Source organism: Centropristis striata, chromosome 6, assembly GCF_030273125.1.
Source record: "Centropristis striata isolate RG_2023a ecotype Rhode Island chromosome 6, C.striata_1.0, whole genome shotgun sequence".
Lineage (NCBI taxonomy): Eukaryota > Metazoa > Chordata > Actinopteri > Perciformes > Serranidae > Centropristis > Centropristis striata.
Window position 1 is genome coordinate 31921369 of NC_081522.1, and position 19480 is coordinate 31940848.

General features: G+C 36.0%; 2 protein-coding genes across 4 annotated transcripts in view; both read left to right on the forward strand.

The window, feature by feature from the left end:
- Positions 1-7777: 7777 nt before the first annotated feature.
- polr2c (RNA polymerase II subunit C) lies at positions 7778-15922 on the forward strand. The gene is made up of 9 exons (XM_059335278.1): positions 7778-7984; positions 8408-8457; positions 9614-9682; positions 9815-9867; positions 10965-11093; positions 11182-11233; positions 11744-11912; positions 12223-12297; positions 15323-15922. Exons 1-9 carry the CDS (start codon positions 7899-7901, stop codon positions 15465-15467), a joined length of 828 nt encoding a protein of 275 aa, XP_059191261.1. The 5' UTR covers positions 7778-7898; the 3' UTR covers positions 15468-15922.
- Positions 15923-17403: 1481 nt separating this feature from the next.
- wwp2 (WW domain containing E3 ubiquitin protein ligase 2) overlaps positions 17404-19480 on the forward strand; it is a 56098-nt gene continuing 54021 nt past the window's right edge. For all 3 annotated transcript variants that reach the window (XM_059335646.1, XM_059335648.1, XM_059335647.1), the window contains exons 1-2: positions 17404-17469; positions 19356-19437. In XM_059335646.1, coding sequence (XP_059191629.1) covers positions 19368-19437 — 70 coding nt within the window. In that variant the 5' untranslated portion in view covers positions 17404-17469; positions 19356-19367. The remainder of the gene's footprint in view (positions 17470-19355; positions 19438-19480) is intronic.

Below are 19480 nucleotides of genomic sequence, written 5' to 3' on the forward strand. Positions count from 1 at the left end.
GTTTAATTATTGCAGGTATAAAGTGAAAACCAGCAGTAAATAACAGAAACTGAGCACATTTTAACTGATGTCTCCAATATATTTTCAGAAAAATTAGAGATGTGACTGATTCATCAACATTAATCAGTCTGCTTTAGTCTGTACATCAATCATAATGTAACTGAAGGGCATCATAAAAGAGTTGTGATAAGAGCTCTGCAGTCACAATGATATATCAGTGTGGTGTGAATATAAAAGAAAAGAAAGACTTGCCTGCAGCCACGAGGAGCAGAAGAACCACCAACATCTTGTTTTCTCTCTCGCTTCATGTGAATGTGACGCTTCAGACTCGCTGCTGTTGACACAGACAAAGAATGAACAACACCTCAGTATTATTCCAACTTAATGACACGAAGAGAGGCAGCATGATTTGCCCATAATTTGCAGGCACAATTACCTAAACAAATGTAATCCCATTGTGTTGTGTGTGTGTGTGTGTGTGTGTGTGTGTGACGCTGTTTTGGCTGCTGAGCGATGTGGCAGCTGATAGCTGCTGTCAGGTAACACAGAGGAACACACCTGAGAGGAATATTGCCCTACAAAACCTAACTGCAGTAACTACATTTTTTAGTTAAAATTGAGTTATAACTAAAAATGGACGACTTGATGTCTGTTTTATCTCGTGACAAAGACCTCAAGACTTCAGTTTTGCTTTATTTCAGAGAAATAATGATATGAAAATTGCAGTAACTACAAAATCCAACCCAAAACCAAAGCAGACTGCAGTAACTTCACTTTGACTGTGATACAGTGCAGCCTTAAATTTCTTCATTGTGTTCAATAGTGAAGACAAGAATAATAGAAATTATGAGTTTATTTCATAGGGAAATTATTATCCAGATAGTGATTAAGTAAAAAAGTAAGATAAAATTATATTAAAACTAAAATATAGTTATATAAATTACTTTATAATATTAAGTCTAAAATACACAAATCTTTAAAAAGAGTTGTCTTTTAAATACATTTATAACAAAAATAAAACATAGAAAACAAAATATTGAAGCTGAAGGAAGACAACAACATTGTAGCTACTGCACTCTGTTCTTGTTTTTACTATTAGAACCTTTTACAGCAATGCAAAACCTTTACATTTTGGGGGTCAAAGGTCAAATAAATCATCATGATTTTTTAACATAAAAATTACATCATCAATACATGTAGAAATAAGTGTCATATCAGTTACCTACCTATAACTCATTTGGCCGGCCAGTGGAAAAACATTTAAAAAAAACTTTCAAGCAGTTTTTCTCAGTTTTACCCTTTGCATAGTTACTGCAGGGTTTGTAGGGCAGAATACAGCACCTCTTCAGAGCCTTTACTGCAGTCATACTTACTCATACTTTACTGAGAGTAAAAGTATATATTTTGCAGTAAAATGTTTTCTGATTCTATATGATGTTTCTGGATGAATATTCCTGCTACATTAGTGTGTTTGTTGCATTTTACTGCTGTAGATGTTTGAACTCCTTTATATCCTGTCAGGTAGTTCAACCTGCAGTGATATTGTATATTGACCTGCATCATATTCTATAAGATCATCATATGTTTGTATCTCTACAAAGTCACAAAACAGCTGTTTTCAGCTACGACAACTTTACAGCTGAGCCAGGGGTTTTTAATCTGATGACCTAAAAATGTATAAATAAATTAACAACCCAGAAATCTTAAAACATAACTCAAATAAACACTGCTCAAAAAAATGAAGGGGACAGTTAACCCTCTATGGTACACATTATGATGCCAGTTAGGAAAACAATGTTTGGAGTGTTTTTTTGTCCTAAAATAGACTAAATAAATATAATCTGAAGAAATGTTATAATTTTTTGTGGAAGTTTTTGGGGTTTGTTGCCTGTAGGCAACATTGTACCATAAAGGTGCACAAGTGAAAAGAAAGTTTTTAAATTTAATTTATTTATTTTATTAATTTATACATTATAAAATGTATATTTTTAAGATTCACAGATTTGGAGCTCAATCAATCACCAACACTACTTAATACGTAGATATAAGGGTTTACATATGAAAACTTTGGTTTTGGGATTTAATTACAGTTTAAGGAATAAAACAAAAAAAAGAAAAAAATATACATTTTGTGGACAAAATATGCACGTGGATTGCCCCCTACAGGTTGAAACTGAGCTTTACCGTTACATTCCTAATCTTAGTGTAATTCTCTATATTTGGTATCTGACGAAATGACTTATGATGCAGCATAGCTTCTTTTAAATGCATGAAAATGTGTAACACTCTAATTAACGCCAACAAAGAAACATCATGATTAGCTATACTGCATTATAGATGCGTCTATATGAACCTCACTTTACTTAAAGCATACATTGATCATTTATTTATACTTATGGCATCCTATGAGTCCTTATAACAATTGATTGTTGAGGTGTGTGTATAGAGGGGTATGAGTAGTTGTAATGTATTATAAGCCTCATCAGTCAGCCTGTAGTTTATAACCAGTCAAGAGCACTCATAAGACACTTGGATTTATAAGTCATTATAAGCTATATTTATAACTGTTGATATAGTGCATCATGAAGCTTTATATGTGTTTATGAATGCAGTCATAATGCATTATGATTGATTATAATGAGCATTATAATTCACTATGAATGCGCTCATAATGCACTATAGATGTAGTCTTCATAGAAAGTGTTACCATAATGATTTATTTATTTATTTATTTATTTCTACTACACGTACACTAAAACATGCAAAAATACACCTTGAGAAAAGACGAGAGGAAAATATCACATTTGGAACATTTATTTAACAGCCATCATCAATAGTTCTAAACAATTGGATGCTTTTTTCTTCTTCTTCTTTTGAATACAACGTGCAAAGAAGGAAGATGTAATGGATCCTTTGACTGAATATACAGGTTGAAATACTCCAGAAAAAAAACAGGGTAAAATGGTACCCTGTTTTTTATTTATTTTTATTTAACTTATTATTTATTTATTTTTATTTAACCTTTATTTAACCAGGAAGTCCCATTGAGATTCAGAATCTCTTTTTCAAGAGAGACCTGGCCAAAATAGCAGCCAAAACTCAACAAAAGTGCCAAAAACATTTACAATAAAACAAGTGCAATATAACACAATATTAAAACATAATGAGCCTTATTAAGAAAAACAAGCACATGTCTCTATCACCATAGTCTTGATGGTAGCTTTACATTCATTGGTTGATATCCAATTTTTGTAGTTTAAGTTTTTTCTGTAGATTGTTCCATTCCCAGGGTGCTGAGTAAGAGAATGCAGTTTTTGCAGTTCAGTTGAAACACGGGGGACATTTAAGAGTAACCACTTCGAGGAGCGAAGCTGATAGGTCAAAGTAAAGTACCACCACAAGCTGTCCAGGAGCTCACTGGTCCCCTTAGTACCTTACACCATCCGCCGACTCAACAGGAGCTGTTCAGATGTTGCTGAGAGTGCATACAGGCATGCAGTGGCCAATAACACTACTGAGTCACATTATGAGTTGTTGTGATAAAATTCACGCAAGTTGGATCAGCCTGTGATGTCAATTTTAACCTTGATTCTCGGTGTGATTTTGAATCCAGCCCAGACCAGTTTTCATGTCATTTTGATCTCAATAAGGTATACAATGTCCATCAGTAAAGATTCTCACCTTAAATAATTTGTTATATGTTATTTTATGTTGTATTTTATGTGTATTTTATATACATATATATATATATATATATATATATATATATATATATAATATATATAACATGTATATATATATATATATATATGAATGTATAAATAAACAACATTTGATGTGCTTCACTTTTCAGGCAGCACATAAAATCCATGATCCAGACAGAAACGCACACACACACACACACACACACACACACACACACACACACACACACACACACACACACACACACACACCTGTACTGGTACATGATGTTCAGTGTATTTCCAAACCAAATTCAATGCAAATTTGATCTAATTATAATAGCGGCCAGGGGAAGTTTCCGTACACAGAGAAACGTTTTGTCTACTGTAGTGTGAGTCAGCGAGGCGAAGTGAGGACAGTTCGTCACACACATAATGCTCAGCCAACAATTTCAGCAAATAAGAAGCTTTTTGTAGAAAAGGAGCTGGTTTTCAGGAAATCATTAATGCTGTACAGGTGCTGAATTAAGTTGAATAAAGTTATCTGAAAAGATTAAACGTTGTCTGAATACACATGTTGTGCAGTGGTGGAATGTTACTAAGTACATATACACTACAGGCCAAAAGTTTGGAAGCAAGGCCAATACAGGCCAAATATTGTGAAGCAACTTAATTTTTTTGTTCATAATGGCTTTCTTAAAAACCAGTATGCATTCTTTGGATTTTTGGATGTGTTTACTGCATGATCAGACTTTACTTTCATTGAATTGAACCATTTTCCTCAATTTACCTTTAGGTATACATTGATGTTACCAGACCATTGCTGAATAAATGTTAAGAAAAGAAAAGATGGGCTTAGTTTTAGGGTTGAGAAGATTTGCAAGAGTCACAACTTCAGTGCAAAAGTAAAAGACAAATCACAATTTACATTATTCACTTTAGCTCTTTGGCTTTTGAGAGTTTGGATACTAAAATCCCAATAAATTTCAACTGTGTTCATATCGCTGACAAACTACCACAGAAATGGCTAGAAAGAAGCAGCTGAGTAAAGAAACAAGAGTACAGATTTGTATATTAAGGAAAGAAGGATACATTGAAAGAGAAATTACAAAATGCCTAATGGTGTCCAACAAAGGAGTTCACTAAACCCTGAAGAGACTAGAAGAAACTGGAAGTTATGATGATAGAGAATTGTGTGTGGCAGGAAGAAGTTTACTAAAAAGCAGAGTATAAACATATTATTGTCAGAGAGATTGGGGGAAAAAACAGCACCACAAATAAGGGGAGAAATCACCATCACAAGGTCAAACCCCATATCTCTGACAATTGTGAAAAAACTGGTCTGAAGGGTTGTATCTGCAAAAGAAAAACCACTACTTCATCCAAAGAACAAAAAAAGAGATATGAGTGGGCAAAAGCATATAAATATTGGATCTAAGATGACTGGAAAAAAAGTTCTCTGGACCAACCAAAGCTTTATTTGAACTATTTGGTTCAAATTGGAGAGTCTATGTCCGCAGACAAACTGCTGACCGTCTTAAAACACCTGCATAACATTAACAATAAAGCATGGAGGTGGTAGTGCCATGGTTTGGGGATGTTTTGCAGGTGATAGAGTAGGAGATTAGTTTGAAGTAAAGGGTATCATGAAGAAGGAACAGTACCACTCCCATCTCCAGCATCATGCAGTTCCACCTGGACTTAGACTTGTGGGTTGAAAATTTTGTTTTAAAGCAAGATAATGACCCTAAGTATTCTTCCAAGCTCTGTCAGGGTTACCTAGGCTAAAAAGAACAGGAAGTTGTTCTTCAAAAGATAGTTTGGCCCCCCAGTCTCCAGACCTCTCTCCAATTGAGCTTGTGTGAGACGAATTGGATCGATCTGTCAGAAAATGGGCCCCACGAATCAGCAGTCTCTCATTAATGAACTTAAGAAAGCTTGGAATCAGTTCCTGGCACATAACTTAAAAAACTTGAAGAACAAATGCCTCATATATGCCATGCTGTTGTTAAAGCCAGAGGAGGTTACTTTAGAGAAAGCAGAGTCTAAGCAATAAAAACCTAAATACCTGATAATTAAAGTTAAAATTAAAGTGACTCTTTATATAATAATATTTTTTTTGTTGTTGGAAAGTATACCAATGAAACTATGATTTTTTTGTACAAATTTGATCTTACTTCCAAACTTTTGGCCTGTAGTGTACCTCAAAATTTTTACTTAAGTACTGTACTTAAGTAACATTTTGAGGTAAGTACTAATACCACACAGTGAAATTACCCCACAACTAGTATAAGTCCTGCATTCAAAACTTAAAAAGTACAAAAGTATCAGCATCAAAATGTACTTAAAGTATCTAAATAAAGGTACTCATAATGCAGAATGGCCCCACTTGTTTTATGTATTCTAAATATATTATCATTCATGCATTTATATAGCGTTTACAGCGTTTACATTTTCTCAAGGTAGGGCTCATTTTAACCACTTAATATACTGTTATATTGCTTAAATAAATATAAAAGTCTCGTCACTTTAAATTGATCATGTTTAAATCTCGAACTGAAAAGTAACTAAAGCTGTCAGCAAAATGTAGTGGAGTAGAAGTATAAATTTACATAAAATAGAAATACCCAAGTAATGTACAAGTACCTCAAAATTGTGCTTAAGTACAGTACTTGAGTAAATGTACGTAGTTAAATTCCACCACTGTTTTGAACCTTTTTTGTTTTTTTACTTTTTTTTTTTTCAATAAAAAGAGGTTTTGAACACAACCCTGACATTATATCAACTTTTGATTTGATAGATTGAACTGCATTCAGTTTGTTAATGACACATTCAGAAATGACAGAGCAACATTAACATTCATTGAGTTTAAAAGAATGTTAATACTACAGGGCAGTGACTGTGGGGTTGCCATGTTTGGTACCATCATACCTGTACAGAGACCTCTACAAAAATCTGTGCTCAGTGACACAGTGACACAGACCTGCTATTATGTACATGTATGCATACACAGACTTGAAATAAAAAGACACAATTATTATTTAACTGAATGTAGGTCGCAAAGGGTTCTGTTTTCTTAATGTTTTTCACAGCATCCCAGCGTTTTAAAAAATTGGCTTATATGTAAAAAACCGACCATGTTGTTGTTTTATTTTTTACTCCTTTTTGCTTTGTTTGTGTGCATAAATAAATAAATAAAATGTAACCATAATTTTAACCATAAATTCTTCTCTAGTAAGTGATTATCCGTACGTGTACATTATGAAAAGTGTTTTTTTTTTAATTATTATTATTTTATTTTATTTATTTTTTGGTTTTGGGTTCTTGGCAGCTTTGAATAGTGTTAAATTACCAAAATGGAAAGTCAGACTTATGACTGAGTTTGTGTTGAAGGTAATGTATTGTGAGCTCCATCTAGGGGTCACTTCCGTTTTTTAAAAAAGAGACTGTCATATTCTGAATAGAGTGAAACATTTTCAGTAATAAAAAAAATGACTAATACAAACTGGCAAAACTGTAATTATCAATGACTACACAAAAGTTTTTTCATATTCAAAACAAACAGGGTGAATAGAAGTGCAGCAGCCATAGGCAATATGAGAAAAATAAGTGTTTTTGAACATTAAAACGTGAAAATGTTGCGGTCAAAACCCCAAATATAATTATAAACCATAGACTGTAACAACTTTATTATTACTTTTTTCTCGAACTAAATAATAATTTATTTTTTCTCCTAACTGGCCCTAATCTTCTTCCTTAGATCAAGGCTTATTGTGTCAATAATTGATGATGAGATAACACCACAGAGAAAATATGGTGCCCACTGGCTGCTCTGCCATATAGTCAACATAATCATTAATGGCATGAAACGCATTAAGCAGATAAACCGACTTTAATTAATCCAAAATTGCATTGTTGTTGCGGAACTATCAGCCATGTGTTGGAGAGGCGTGCAAGCTGCTCGTCTTTAAGCGCGGCACCTGGCGTGCGCGCGGACCGCAGGCACAAGCCGGTGGTGCGCACCAAGTGTGACCCGGATATTAAACAAGAACCCGCCTCAACACTTCACCATGACCAATCAGCATTCGTATTTACATCTTCTGGCCAATCAGCGGATGGTAAATATTTCCGTTGAGGTCCGCTTCAAGTCGAAGCGGTAGTGGCTTGTGTGAACGGTTTTCAAGCGTTTATTTTTGTACTTATTTAGCTCCAATAATGCCGTATGCTAACCAGCCGACGGTGAAAATCACGGAACTGACGGACGAAAATGTCAAATTTGTCATTGAAAACACTGATTTGGCGTAAGTATTCACTCATTCATTAAGAGCAGATGAATCAGAGAGCAGCCATTATTCTTTGTAGCCAAACTAAGGTTAAGGTTACATTAAAACGTTGAATAAAGGCACTACGCACTAAAGTTCAGCGGCTGTTAGTAACTGAGAATCTGCGAAACTAATATGTGCTTCCATACTGAAGATAAGTTTACCTAACACAAGGGGGGAACAATAGTGGGATTCGTGAGTGCAAACGGTACAAGTTGCACTTTCATTTACATTACATCCCCTAAAAGTTTATATTTACTTGCTATTCCGGGTTACATTGGAATTTAGGAGTGCTGTTTTGTTATTTAGCCATAATATGTTTGCCAGCCAGCATTGATTGGATGTAACCTCTGTTATATTATAATCTTTACCTCTGAGAACAACCCTCTTTCTCCTTTGCAGTGTTGCCAACTCTATCCGCCGTGTCTTCATGTCAGAAGTGGCCACTATAGGTACATTACTTTCCATTAGCCTTTAGTTTGAATATTTTCATTGTATGACAAGGTGCTGGACTTTTGTTTTTCATTACACTCTCATGTACGGCTGGGCGATATGGACCAGAACTCATATCCCAGTGTTTTTAGGCCAAATGGCAATATACGATATATATTAGTTTTTAAACAAGACATGTAAAGTGTTTACTTTTAACTCAGTGCCACAAATCATCATCATCAAGCTGTTATTTAAAGATTTTATCAAATTCAAACCTTCCACCTTTTGAAGCAATTTGCTTGCGGCATGTTTTGATCAATATTGTAATCACGATTATTAATCACGATAATTCATCATGTTAGGGAAAACATCTGTATTTTCATTGCACTACTTTTATACTAACAATAGGAACAGTTTTTAGTGTGTGCACAGAGTGTCCGGTGCTTGTTGTAAACAAACAGAAATCGCTAAGTGAACACTTCCTGCAGCAGCAGCACATAGGCCACTCACTGTACTGTTCCAGAGCTAACTGTTAACCTATTAGCAATTTGCAGACTGGACGCTAAGGGGTAAACATCCCCTCTGGCTCTGCAGCTGGGAAAGACTGCTGCAGGTGGACTGGTGGACATCGGCACATTAAGCACGTTAAAAACGATAACTAACTGAAACTGTATTGTGAGGTTACAAAACGAACTAAAATGATTGTGAAAATGTCCTTAGTTTTCGTCTTTGTCAACTTTTTTCATACGTAAACCTTTTTGGTTGATATGAAATCTATTTCATCTGTCTGGTTTTATAACTCAATTTTCTACTACTTTTCTTTCTTACAACTGTTGTTTTCCTATTGTCTAAATGCCCTCTGCAAAAGGCATATAGGGCTCATTGGGCCACCTTAATTACTGAAGTAAGTTAGGCCTACCCCGTAAGGGCCTCTCAGTTAAGTGCAAAAACTGTCCAAAAAGCAACAAATAAATACAAACGTATGTCTTTTACCTGCATGAATCATACATGTCAAGACTGCGACAATACAGATAAAGTTGAAGGCAGTTAAAGTGTTAGAGTTGTATGACTTAATCAGCAACATTGGGGAACATAGAAAACATAATCTCCCTGTCTGTCTGTAAGATGCTACAAAACAACTTGAAATGGCTTTACCTTGTATTACTTTATTTGCAGCAATTGACTGGATCCAAATCGATGCAAATTCTTCAGTACTGCATGATGAGTTCATTGCACACAGGGTTGGTATGTATCACAGTGTTGAGGATATGCTTTCAATGCAACTTGTGAGAATTTGTAATAAATTTGCAGGATGACCAGAGAGTTCTTATACTTGTAAAGGCTGGTGAACGACATGACGTTTTCTTTGTTTCTAAGGTCTCATACCTCTTACAAGTGATGACATCGTGGACAAAATGCAATATTCCAGGGTAAGTACTGTATACCCTCATTAGTGACCCAGTGGCCCCTAAACGCAGGACCAGTTTATAGGTGACCGCTGCTAGTACTGAAATACAAATTCTGTTGTTCTGCACTCTAAGCTCAAAATTTCAAATGATTAGCATTTTACCAAAATGTTTTTTAGTCCTAACAGTACATTTACCCCAATACCCCATCTCTGGTGTCTACAGTATATTTGTCTGTAATTCCTGGAATGCATGTTTCTTGTTTTGGCACCTCCTGATTTTATTTTTTATGATACATTTTTATTCAAAAGTGCCCCAAAATGTCTAAAAGATTAGTGGTATCATTGATAGTTTTTTGCTGAGCATTTTAATATTTTCATGGGAATGAAATATAATGAATCTTGATAAACAGTTTTGTCTAAGTGCTGCAAAGTAACTAGTACATTTTATTAATCCCAAGACATCTTCCTCCTTCCACACAGTCCAGTGTGATAGACATCAGCCTAATTGCTTTGCATGAGTTTTTGTATATCTGAACATATATTCATTAACCATATCGCCATAAGCCTAAATTTATCTAAAATATTGTGTATAATTAAGATAAGATATGAGTTTATTTATCCTGCAGTGGGGAAATTTAGATGTCACAGCAGCTCAAGATACAGACACATAGATATGGAAAAACAGAGTAAAGAATATAAAAAATAAGACATATACATACATTCTGTACACATTTTATACATACATATCTGCTATTTGCCATTTATTATTGATAAATATTTTTTGTGTTTGTTTTCCTGAGAGAACTTTGCATTTTACAGACATTGCACATTGGAGAAAATATATTTTGGCATGTTAAATAAGTTGTTGCATGTAGTAGTATGAGCATCAATTAATAAATATATTTAAATATATGCAGAGATATACACAGTATAGAGAAAGTGGTATACGACATATATAATATAGAAAAAATCCAGAAGGCCTAATGTGGTCGGATGTAAACAGAGAAAGTGGAAATAAACCAATAAAGTGACCTGGTGGAACAAACAAATTATGGGATATTATACCAATGTAGAGGACCGACATCATTTTCTCTCTGCCTGTGTCTGATCCTCCTGCAGGACTGTGCTTGTGATGATTTTTGTCCAGAGTGTTCTGTCGAGTTGACGCTTGATGTTCGATGTACTGAGGACCAGACGCGTCATGTCACCTCACGTGACCTTCTGTCCAACAACCCCAGAGTCATCCCGGTGAGTCCTTTCTCAATTTAATGAAGAAAAAAGTTAGAGGAAGGTGGAAGCCTGAGAAAAAGCTGACTGTGTTGATTGGGCTTTCCAGGTGACCTCCAGGAGTAGAGACAATGATCCCAATGACTACGTTGAACAAGATGGTAAGTTTAAAGCTGTCTTGAGGGGTAAACACTGGCTGTTTGTTTGTCTTTTCCTTAGCCACATTACTGTCAGACTTATGTATTTCCTACATTTGAAACATTGGTAACGCTTTATATTAAGGTCCTTGTAATAACCATTAATTAACAAGTAATAAGGCCCTTGTAAGTCCTTACAAGATGCTTATTAACATTATTGTGTGCTTATAAGCTTATATAAGTGTTAATAATGGCATTACAAACCCCCATGACCCACCCATTATGTCTTTGCCATGCCTTTATTAATCTTATTTTGTTTGCTTATTGATATTAAAATATATTTTATTGCTCATCTATTATAAGTTAACTATAAGTTAACTATGCTTTTTGCAACTACCGGATCTAAAGCAAGAACAATGCCTTATTACGTGTTAATTAATGGTTATTTAGGACCTTATTATAAAGCGTTACCGAAACATTTACCTTATCCTTACTCTCTCCACTTCCTCCTCTGTCATTTAATGAAAAATACAGACATTTTGCTGGTTAAGCTACGTAAAGGTCAGGAACTGCGGCTCAGAGCGTACGCCAAGAAAGGCTTCGGTAAGGAGCACGCCAAGTGGAACCCGACAGCAGGGGTTTCCTTCGAGTATGACCCAGACAACGCACTGAGGCACACGGTGTACCCACGACCAGAGGAGTGGTATGTTTTCAGTTCAGTATGGCTCTTCATAAAGGATTAATGTAGTGAAGGGACAATGAAGCTTAACAAACCATTTGCTTTATTTTTTGACCCCACTAGATGGCACCTTGGCTTAAAAAAAGGCTTTATCAATGATAATTGAGTGTGTTTTTAGCCCTTTGTTGAACAAAGAGCGCCATCTAGTTGGCTCTGTAAATGAAGCAAATGGTTCAAGAAGCTTTGTTGTCCCTTCACTAGATTAATGTTAATTGTATTATATTGAACAATAACCAAATGATGAGTTGGTGTACTGTGTCACTCTGGTTCCCAGGCCAAAGAGTGAATACTCCGAGATTGAGGAGGATGAGGTTCAGGCCCCCTATGACCCCAATGGAAAGCCAGAAAGGTGAGAAACAAATATTCCTCATACTTGTGTTTATGAGGGTTCATGTGATCTTGGTTTCATTGTTGGTGTTAATGCAGGGTTGCAGCGGGGTTTTTATGAGGTAGAGGTGGAGGAAAAAATCAATACAGCATTGTATTGCAATATTTTGCGTGGCAATATTATATTGATTCATGGCCGCCAAGTATCTAAGTCAAGTATCTATCGCCAAGAAGTATATTTAGCCTTCTAAGAATCTTTAGGCCCCAAGTGAAGTCAGGATATTGGCCCTCATTTATCAAGCGAGCGTAGAAATAAGCGCAGATCCGAGTGTATATTTCGTCTTACGACAGGGTCCACGTGTGATTTATCAAACGATCGTATCTCTCCAATCACAGCGTAAGAATGATCGGCTGTTGATAAATGTGGCGGCTCGAAACATGTGTGATTTAAATACCACGCCCTAATATATACCCGATTCAGAAGACTCGCCTTCAGAGTTTACGACACCGAAGGGCGCAATGCGGCCAAAAGGAGGATTTTTTCACCCTCTAAAGTCGACTTTATTAGCAAAGTGCACCGTTACAATTAACAAAAGGGGCAATATAGACATATTAAAGAAAAACGCAGCGACGGAGGTTTATGAAATAAAAGTACTTATAGTTATAAACTCAAACAAGTTCAGTGAATATTTTGCATTTGGAGCACGGACTTAGAAGTTTTCAGCTTTTTGGTTGAAGGAGGTAAACAATGTTTTAAAGTAAGTTTTAATTCTAAAAGAAGAGGAATTTCTCAGTCAGAAAGTGAAACGCTGACGTCCAACAGCAGCAACACAACAAACTAGTTTTGTTTGGCAGCATAAAAAGTGAAAAAGAAGGAAATCAGTGGTGCTGTCAGCAGAGTAGCGGACTATTAAACTCCCGGCGAGGTTTGAGTAATTACATCGTGATATATAAAGCCCAATAATCTATATAATATCCGAATATTGCTATTATTATGATGGAGAGATATTATTGACCTCTTTACATTTACTAATAATGATATCCTAGTCAGAGGAGCGTGTGACAGCGCTGATTGGAAATTTTTCTATTCGGGCAGCACCGCTGGTAAAAGAGACACTGACGCTCCGGTGTCGGAGCTGGATAATAATAATAATAATAATAATAATCATAATAACAGTAAACAGCAGAAGACAACAACATTTAATATCCTCGGCTGGTATTCTGTTTAAAGAATTTCACGATCGCAGGGTGTATTTATTTTTGGATTATGTTTTAATGATAAATTATGTAGTCTAAACATGTTTTGCTTTGTCACTATTAAAAATCAAAACACCACAGAGTTTTATCAGCTCCAGGCATCGATACAATAGTCCAAGATCAATTCTCCGTCTCAGACGTGTGGACTTCACGCTGACTCAAATTTGCGTACACGAGCTGAGAGCAGACGTGAGATCTGATCGTACCGTCCACTCACGTCCAAATTGATAAATGCAGAGGCTTGCGTAGAAATCATCTTACGCCCACTTTACGCCCACTTTCTGACGTACGCTCGTTTGATGAATGAGGGCCATTGTGTCCAGAAGTTGTCAAAATAACGATGCAAAGTTACGATGGTTTTAGCTTAATGCTCAAGACACTGGAACCCAGGTATGTGACTCCGTATGACACATCCGTATCGAAGCTATACAGAGCAGTGAAGCTTAAAGTTGAGGAAAGTTTGATAAAATGCTGCAGTTGTTGTCGTCCATACATGTTTGATATCAGTTCAGTTTGCCTGAATACTTTGTTGGTCAGTCTGTGGGTTTGACATTGTGGAGAAATAAAAAGACTGAAGTGAGATGAATACACTGAGAAATTTCTCTTATTTGACAAAACAATTCTTGATTGCTTGATTTGATTTTGTGGACACAAAATGCAGCTTAACAGTTAAATCGCAATATATTTTATCACAATACTCACCATATCGCAAAATGCTTCAAATCTCAATAATATCGTATCGTGACTCAAGTATTGTGATAAAATTGTATCATGAGGCCTCTGGTGATTCACACCTCCTATTAAAAGCTAGTAAATGACATTAGCTAAAAACAAGGCCATTAAAAAGTAATAAATGGCATCTAACAAGGTATATATATTTTCAAACCATCTGCCGCTAAGAGCCGGCAGCAGCACCGTTCAAAAGACCGCAACGGGAGCCACAGACAGCAATATTTTTGTGAGCATCAACATTGCGAGCTGAGGCTGTGGTTACAGTTGTAATTAGTTCCAGGTTACCTCTTTATATCGTTATGAAATTTGTTACTCCTTTACTCGTCACTTTACTCTTGAATTTTTACACAAGTCCTTTCATTAAACCTTTCTGTTTTTAACCTTATGAAACCTTTGTCATTTTGTGCCTCTTCATTGAGACAGAATGATAAGAGTGTAGCGGTGGAGAAGTGTGTGTGCTCTCCCTACACATAACAATGAAATCACATTTTTGTCTTGGGTTAGGGTTGAATAGCAAATAATTGTGTATAGGTCAGTGTTGCTATTGAAGCAAAAGTATAAAGTAACTGTGATTTGAACTGTAAGCATTACTATACTTACTTACTTAAAAAAAAAAAAAACAGTAATCTATTACTTTATAATTAGTTACCCCCAACACTGAAGTTAAAAAGGTTGCAGCTACAGTTGCAGATCAGTGTCGTGTTGGTATTAAAACATATTGTGAAGGTATTAAAAAAGGCATTAAAAGATATTAAATTCAACTTAATTATTTCTGTATATACTCTGTAATATTATTATTATTGTTTTGGCTGTATGGGAAATGCATGCAGCTTGTTTCTATGCACCTAACTGACCAGTAAGCATGTTATAAATTTAAAAGTAATTGGTCCCTTAAAATAAACTGCATAATCAGGGTTGAATTTGGTGCAAACTATGTGTTTTTGGCAGAATATTTTCTGTACGAAAGGTACATCTCCTCCTTGGATAAGTGTATTAAAATAAAGCAGACTGGAAGTGTCTGAAGTGCAGCAGCTCATCTATGTTCTTTCCTTCCACAGGTTCTATTACAACGTGGAGTCGTGTGGCTCTCTGCGACCAGAGACTATCGTCATGTCAGCGCTGGCCGTCCTCAAGAAAAAACTGAGTGACCTGCAGACTCAACTGAGCCACGAGATCCAGAGCGACGTGCTCACCATCAACTGAGGGCCGCCGCCTAATGGAGCAGGACCTGCATTCACACACATCTGTAAAGATCATTTCACAAATATTGTTGATGGAATTAAAATCATCCTTCCTGGATACAGGCCTTGGATCTGTATGTGTCAGTTATCAAAGAAAAATGTTTCAATATTTGATAACAACACTCATTATTTGATACACATACTTCCATGTACACAATTACAGATGATGTGAAGTTTACTTTAATTTACCTGGACATGTATTTTTGGAATGATTTCAACACCGGCAGTGATTTTAACTCAAGTTGTGTGTTTGTTTGAAGCATCTTGTGCATGTTCAGAGCGTGAAAGGGAGTTTGTCACAGAATCGGGGAAAAAAAAAAAAAAAGTATTGGGCCCCTCATCCACCCACTCCAGCACTGTACAACTATTACATTATTATGTTAAATGTTACTTTTAAAATAAACTTTTCTTAAGGAACCTGATAATCTGTTCTTATGTTTCTTTGTAAAAAAGTTTTCTGTTTTTTGTCAGACAGCCAGAGAAGCTGTCTCATCTGTCAACTTGTACCATCACCACATCAGGATTTTAATTTGACAGATACCTGCAAGACATTATGACACTCCCATCAACATCAGCTGTGCTTTGTATAGTACTATGTTGTAAATGTTTGCATGCTAATATGCTACACTAAGATGGTAATCGCGGACTAGTTTTGTTTTGAGACAGAGAGAAAATTCCGTCTTTATCCTTGAAACGGTAGTAGTAGCTTTCAACGATACCACACAAGGATAAATAAGTGCATATGAAGACTTGCATGATTTAAAATACTTTTTTGTGAAACCATATCAAAACCATACCAACATTTAATTTGATGGACATGGCTTTTTGGTATGTGTCAAAAAGGTCTTGGAACACCTCATATAACATAACATAACTGCAGCTGGCCATCTGTGTATTAAAGTTTGACTGTTAAAGAAATGATTCAAGATTCTAAACTGATAAAGTTGTTGATAAGTTGTGACTCCTCCTATCAACCTCTACCCCGACTAAGTGAGTCAATGATGATATAAAACTGACAATAAAAAGGGTTTATCATAAATTGTGAGTCACTGCAACAATCAGAGATCCTTGAGCAATGCTCATAAATGTGCAATCATGCTGGTGTTAGGGCCCTGACAATTACCTTAGAAATTAAATGAGTGAGGTAAAAGCATTTTCCTTATACTATACATACTGCACACACACTACGCATACTATACATACATACTTAATTATTGGTATTATTCAACTTTTCAATTACATTCTTACTAAAAAGACCCATTCCCACCTTTAGGCCTGCATTTCAATTTAGCACCAGCTTTTAAGCTTTCAGCATTCATATGCATTTCTGCAAGAAATGCATTTTCTAATTTTCATTATTTCCTTTTAGTTTTGAATGCATGACTTTTTACTTGTAGTGGAGTAATTTTACAGTGTGGTATTAGTACTTTTACTTAAGTAAGGGATCTGAATACTTCTTCCACCACTGATGGAGACCGAACCAGGGCTGTTTTGATAGACATTCAGCTGACATTTGGGTTGAGTTCATCCTCAAGTTTGTTTCCCTTTGCGTTAAAATATTGAGTTCAGTTGTATGAATTTAAAGTTAAGTCAAATATATTTCCAAAGATGTATATATATATATATATATATATATATATATATATATATATATATATATATATATATATATATATAGTATTATTATTATTATTATCGTTGTTGTTGTTGTTGTTATATGTTACATATATATTCCTTGCTTTAGTATTTTCATAATAATCCACAACTGCATTTCATATTTCTGCATTTCAAGTGAAGCGTACGTGTAATTGTAAATAATAAAAGTGATAGGTGGTGATGTTGCCTATTATTTATGACCCACAATCCTTTGTGCAATAAAAGACTTACCCTGGGTCACGTGGTTTTGTCACTGAGGCGGAAATGAAAGTTCACTAGCGACAGCAGCAGAAAACACGGCTGAAAAGGTACGGGAAGATACCATTTAAGCTTGATTAGTCAGTGTTTCAGTTGATGTAGCGTGTTCTGACATGACATACATAACTACCAATTCAGTTTTACTCCTTGTCAGGTGATTGTAACATGTTTTATCGGAATATCCTTTGATAAAATACCCTACGAAGCTTGCTCGCTAACAGTTAGCTTCTTTTAAGGTGAAGATAGCCAGAATAAGGCACATCAGACCGGACATGTCGCAACTTCCCCTTCACAATAAAAGCCACAGTGGTAGGGAAACGTCTATTGATTGGTATTGTTGTATACAACATTGTCGAGAGCTACGTTGCGCCGTTTTCTTTCAGTAAATAATCGCTTCAAAATGTTGTGTGGGCTTTGTTTTTGTGTATTGTATTAATTATAACACAAAATGTTAGACAGTTGAGTTATAGTTTGGAAAAAATGACAGGAAGTCAATATTTCTCTAGCCTCGCTTGACAATGATGCATAGAAATGCCTTGATCATCTTCCGTGTTTGTGTTTTGTGCGCAGCAGCCTATTTAAATATGGGGGACAATGAAATCTGATTAGCAGGGATAGGTAAATCGTTATTAATCTATGTAAAGTCTAGCTAGCATCCACTTGAGTAGCGATTTGGGCTAACACTGCGTAGCCGGTCAGCTTGTTTCACAAGGTTGACGGAAGAAGCTGTGCGCTTTGTTGTGATTGCTTTGATCAGATTATCCTCAGCCCAGTGACACACCACAGATGGCCATTTGGTTAATACAGCTCGTAATATACGGCTTTTATTAATATGGTCAAGTTACAGATGACTGGGTTTTGTCTGGTCTCATGGCTGAAATGCCAACAGCAGTCACCTTGGTGGGGCAGCAAGTATGGTTGCAATGATATCAGGATGAGATCCCTTCCACTGACCAGGTTTAGGCTTAGGTTCCTGACTTAGTATAGAAAGCAATGACCAATACTGACAATAGTACTTGATTTAGGTTTTGCTGCGTATTGTCCTTGAGCATGCAGCCCCCTTTGAATTCAATGCAGTCAGCTACATCTCTGACTTTGCTCAAGGTGATGTTGATGGGTCCTGATGGAAGTCTTGGCACCCAGATCAGGAGAACAAAGCCATTATTGAAATGTATTCTACCAGGCTGCTTAATATACATTATACATATCTTCCTGTCAAATGTCTGCGGCCAAGTCTGCTGCCGTTATATGGGTTTATTGGGGTGTTTCTGATGCTGACAGATGGTTTGTTACACAGAACCATCTTAAAAAGTGTGTTTAGAAACAGTTTGGAAAAGACGAAACACTTTTAAAAGATACCTGGGAGGTGATTGGATAAACCTATGTCTACCACCGTTACACATCATCTGTGCTGAAACCTCTTGGTAGAGGTGAAAAAGCCTTCTTTGCTGTTCTATGCTCAACTTTTAATAAAGACACAGACTACTCTTTTTTGGCTCTGATGGTAGAGCAGTTGCCCACTGTTCAGACCAGTCCTCTCAAATAAAGTTCATTTGCGAAATACTTCCATCCATAACAATATATATGGAGGTATGGTTGCACTGATAACAGGGTGAGATCCCTTCCACTGACCAGTTTTAGGCTTAGGTTCTTTTCTTAGTATTGAAAGCAATGACCAATACAAACAATAGTACTTGATTTAGGTTTTGCTGCGTATTGTCCTTGAGCATGCAGTCCCCTTTTGAATTCAATGCAGTCGGCTACATCTCTGACTTTGCGCAAGGTGATGTTGATGGGTCCTGATGGAAGTCTTGGCACTCAGATCAGGAGAACACAGCCATTCTTGAAATGTATACTTTATACATTGTGTATTTAAGGATTGTTCTAATGTTGCAGTGAAGTGAAACTATTTTGTCATATTGTGGTTTTGTTTCAGAGCTGTGAGGTCATGGCAGCTGCCAGTGTGAGCAGACCTGGCGGTGCCCATACCACTGAAAAATCTCAGTTGATCTTGAAAGGTAATGCTCAGATGATTTATTATTATTTTTTTGTCATCTCATT